This window comes from Pistacia vera, unplaced genomic scaffold, assembly GCF_008641045.1.
Source record: "Pistacia vera cultivar Batoury unplaced genomic scaffold, PisVer_v2 Contig212, whole genome shotgun sequence".
Taxonomy (NCBI): Eukaryota; Viridiplantae; Streptophyta; class Magnoliopsida; order Sapindales; family Anacardiaceae; genus Pistacia; species Pistacia vera.
The window spans coordinates 148,682-153,375 of record NW_022196016.1 but is presented as its reverse complement, the minus strand read 5'-3'; the positions used below and the strand labels follow the sequence as shown (position 1 = coordinate 153,375).

General features: G+C 35.7%; 1 protein-coding gene across 1 annotated transcript; it reads left to right on the top strand.

The window, feature by feature from the left end:
• Nucleotides 1-302: 302 nt before the first annotated feature.
• LOC116129484 (RNA polymerase II C-terminal domain phosphatase-like 4) lies at nucleotides 303-4,348 on the top strand. The gene is made up of 7 exons (XM_031415225.1): nucleotides 303-336; nucleotides 726-934; nucleotides 2,647-2,827; nucleotides 3,396-3,685; nucleotides 3,773-4,063; nucleotides 4,156-4,194; nucleotides 4,307-4,348. The coding sequence occupies exons 1-5, from the start codon at nucleotides 303-305 to the stop codon at nucleotides 3,893-3,895; spliced, it is 837 nt and encodes a 278-aa protein (XP_031271085.1). The 3' UTR covers nucleotides 3,896-4,063; nucleotides 4,156-4,194; nucleotides 4,307-4,348.
• The last annotated feature ends 346 nt before the right edge of the window (nucleotides 4,349-4,694 follow it).

Genomic DNA, 4,694 nt, shown 5'->3' with positions numbered 1-4,694 from the left:
TCCATAATCCACTCATTTGATCCAGAGGTGGATGGCAAGCTAACTAGACAGAAATCTGACTCATCTCTTCACGCTCAACAACGCATGCATCAGAAGCAACTTTGCCCTCTTTCTTTTTCAACTTCGGACAATCTTTCTTCCAATGTCCATTCTCACGACAAAGGCACATTGATCCCTATTGAGTTTTCCCTTCGAACGAGATCTTCCTCTTCTCTCATTCTTATGACTCTGACTCCACCCTCTTGCTACAAGTGCTTCTGCTGACTCATCTCTATTCTCCTTCTGATCCTTCTTCCGAATTCATGATTGGACAGAGCAGAACAAACTTCTTCAAAGGTAATTTTTCTTTCCCATGAAGAAGTGTAATACTAAGATGATCCAACTCATCTGGAAGAGATCCAATCATAACATAGCTTTATGTTCATCTTTGAATGTTTCATCCAAATTTAACAAATCAGCAATAATCTGTTAAATGTATCAATAGGCTACTGATATTCGTACCTGGTCTCAACAGAAGACGAAACAATCTTTTCATAAATAGAGTCGATTCTCATTACTTCTTTTCATGTATTTGTTTTCCAGCGCCTTCCAAACTATTGGCAGACATCTCTTTCATGAATGGATATTTCTGTTCTCTACAAAGACATGAGCGAATCATCCCACAAGCTTTTACATTCAACCTCACCCAGTCTTTCATAGATATCTTCTGGTTTTTTCTCCTCTAGAACGATATCTAGATCCTGCTGATACAAGCTATCCATTACCTCACTCTGCCACAAGCCAAAATATTTTGACCATCAAATTTTCAACATCAATTTTTGCATTTGAAACCGTTATCATCTTTAGAGGTACGGATGGTGGTGCTGCAAACGGTGATGCCTCAGACGTGAATCCTCAGACAATGATGCCATTTATGCCTTGCTCAATTGGCTTGGTAAACAAAGTTCCCAATAACCAAGCACCACAATTATTATATTCAATAGCTAACAACAAATCACAATAGCCTTAGTAGTAGTAAGTGCTGAAATGATTAAATACGCACTAGAAAATTCGCAGGAAACAATGGAGGGGTACAAATGGTCCCACTTAAAATCCAGTCTCCTTAGATTTTATCTTCTTTTGACAGAATTTTCCTAGACATGCATATAACCATACAAATAGCTACTCACTGTCCTAAACCTAGGCTCTGACACCAATTGTTATGCAATGGAAACATAAACTCTAACGCTAGCTATTGAATATAATAATAACAAGTAGTAAAGCATAAATAAATTGCCAAAATTAAATGCAAAAATAAAAAATACCAGGAATTAACGAGGTTCAGTATTAAAACCTCGTCATCGGTGCTGCAAAAGAAAACTCCACTATCTCCAAAACCATACATCCCAAAACTCAAACCACTTCTTTTTCTAATTTTTAGACGAACTCGGCTGAAATGTGTAGCATTAGTCGCTTTGAAGGAGTATCAATTTGGCTGAAACAAACAGAAGTGCTTCTTTGAAAGCAGTTAATGGGCGCTTTTTTGAGAAGCTTTTTGGAGTGATTTTGCTAAAAGGGCTTTTGGTCTAAAGCACTTTCCTTGAAAGCACTTCCAGCATTTGAATCATTTGACCACTTAATGAATCGAATTAGTAAATAGATAGGGTATGACTTTGGTAGGTGACTTTTTATAGTTCTGCAATCCAATGAACTGAAACACTTTATAAGGGAAAGGTAAACTTACAGCTAGGAGGGTTCACGATTTGTCTGGTAGCATTATTCAACATGAAGAAACAAGGTGAGGAAGGGTGGCAAAAGACCTGGCCCCAAATAATTTTTTCCCATGCTGGCGTTTTATGAAGCAATCTCAATGTATGGCTTCCAAGATGATAACTAAATATCATGTTCAAGATCCGAAGAAAGATGATATCTGAAGTTGGGTGAATAGGATAGGCCTTAAAAATCGAAGTCCGACGGTACGAATACAGATGCCATCCAGCTGGATGTTTATACTGCAAACCTTCGATCCAAATGCGATGCTTCAATACCCAGAACTCAGTAGCTTTGCTATGATATTCAAAATGCCAAATAAATAAGTGTGACCCATCGTAGTTGGAATAACATAAAGCACCTCTCGACACCCCAATGAATCCAAATTCATCAGTTTTGTCCTTGCACGGTGTTATGCAACGGAAACATAAACTCTAACGCTAGCTATTGAATATAATAATAACAGGTAGTAAAGCATAAATAAATTGCCAAAATTAAATGCAAAAATAAAGAATACCAGAAATTAACGAGGTTCAGTATTAAAACCTACGTCCTCGGACGCTGCAAAAGAAAACTCCACTATCTCCAAAACATTACAAACTTTTGGGCAATACAACAAATACCCAAAACAAAGGGGAGATACAACAAAACTTACAAACTAAAGGGTCCTTAAAGAAAGAACCCTAAACAAAGAAGTATAATGGAATTACAACTTGGGATACAATTAACAATGATTTAGGTCCTTATATATAGGCCCCAAAAGTTTCCCACTTTTCATTCCTTTTCAATGTGGGACAAACTAACTCATNTTTTTTTTGGTTTGTTAATACTATACTAGCAGTACACTTGTAATTTGCTCTTATAGTGATAATGTGTGGGAAACAATTGTAATTGTAGGGTCTAAGGCTCGGTAACAATGATGTCGTTAGATTGCAAACTGAGGACATGAAAAATTTATCACGAAATAAAAAGCTTTACTTGGTACTCGACCTTGATCATACACTGCTCAATTCAACTGAGATAATTCGTTTGACTCCACAGGAGGAATATCTGAAGATTCAAACACATCCTCTGCAGGGTATGTGATTGGTGCCTATCCCTGTGGTTGGCTTGCTTGGAAATTGTTTTCTTGCTTTTATATCATTGTTTTGTTGATATTTGGCTGAGTGCTAGTGTACTTTTATTTTTCTTTTGTAGTTCATAGCTTGAATGCCAAACTACGAACTTTGATTTTGGTTTGCTATAATAGAACTAACAAGTAACAGGCTGAAAGGACAGAAGATGGTAAGCTTATGGATTGATTATAGTAAAAATGGTCCCCTTGGGCATACATTTAGTTGCATACATTTAGTTGGTGAGTGCAGCAAGTTTGGAAAATAACCAAAATACTGTTGATTCAATCACATAAAAAGCATCATTATACTCAGCATAATCAACTGAACTAGATTATTGATTATCTCTTTACTCTAGTATACCTTGCACCTGAATTTAAGTTATGTACTTTGATTCTTATTTAGTCACATGTAGTTTATATCAAGGAAGATAAGCTTTTGAGTTATTGCTTGAGACAAGCCGATACAGTCTCCACATTTGATGCTGTTATAAACAATTTTATTGAATTTTTTCTTAATATTTTGAATGGATAGATGTTTCGGGAGGCAGCCTCTTCATGTTGGATTCTATACATATGATGACCAAGTTGAGGCCCTTTGTTCAAACATTTTTGAAAGAAGCAAGTAATATGTTCAAAATGTACATACACACGATGGGTGATAGACCGTATGCGTTACAAATGGCTAAGCTGCTTGATCCTAGTGGGGTGTATTTTGGCACTAGAGTGATTTCACGAGATGATGGTACTCAAAGACATGAAAAAGGTCTGGATGTTGTGCTGGGTCATGAAAACGCTATTGTGATCCTTGATGACACAGAAAATGTAAATGTATTTATATCAGCAATATAATTAATTGTCATATCTTATTTAAAAAATTGATCATCCTGTGTGTTGCTGTCTTTATTTTAGGCATGGAAGAAGCGTAAGGATAATTTGATTCTCATGGAAAGATATCATTTCTTCGCTTCAAGTTGCCACCCATTCAACAACAAATTTAAATCATTGTCAGAGTTGAGAAGGGAAGAAGCGTAAGGATAATTTGATTCTCATGGAAAGATATCATTTCTTCTCTTCAAGTTGCCACCAATTCAACAACAAATTTCAATCTTTTTCAGAGTGAAAAGGGACGAGTGTGAGCTTGATGGTGCACTTGGATCCGTACTCAAAGTTCTAAAGCAGATCCATCATATGTTCTTTGAGGTATGATCCTGATCCTGACCCTGATCCATTTCCTTTGAAATTGATGTTTGTTTTATGTGCTTGACTCTATTGATTTGGATACCTAATTTTAGGAACTTGAGGATGATATTGCTAGCAGAGATGTGAGGCAAGTAAGATGTTACTTATTGAATTCGGGTTCATAATGTTCTTGTAAAATTGCTCATGATGATAATGATTAGTAAAGTTTCATGCTAATAACATTTATGGTGTCTTGCTTTACAGGCGCTGAAAACAGTTCGGAAATCAGTCTTAAAGGGGTGTAAANAGGAATGTGAAAGATCTCAAATTAAAAGAGGAATGTGAAAGATATGTATTGAATACATTAATTGAATGCATACGAATAATTTCTATTATAGAAATCTCTTAATATTCATGGAAATCAATAACACACGTGAATCATTAGTAATTTATCAAATTAAAAGAGGAATGCCAAAGATTTATATTGAATACATTAATTGAATGCATGTGAATAATCCAATTATAGCAAACCCAATAAACACTAAACACATGAACCAATTAACGACATCCTACATGGTGATCATATATCAATCCTACATGGCATCAGAAGAAGCAGTCTGCTTCAGCATTATATAGATATATAGATATAGAT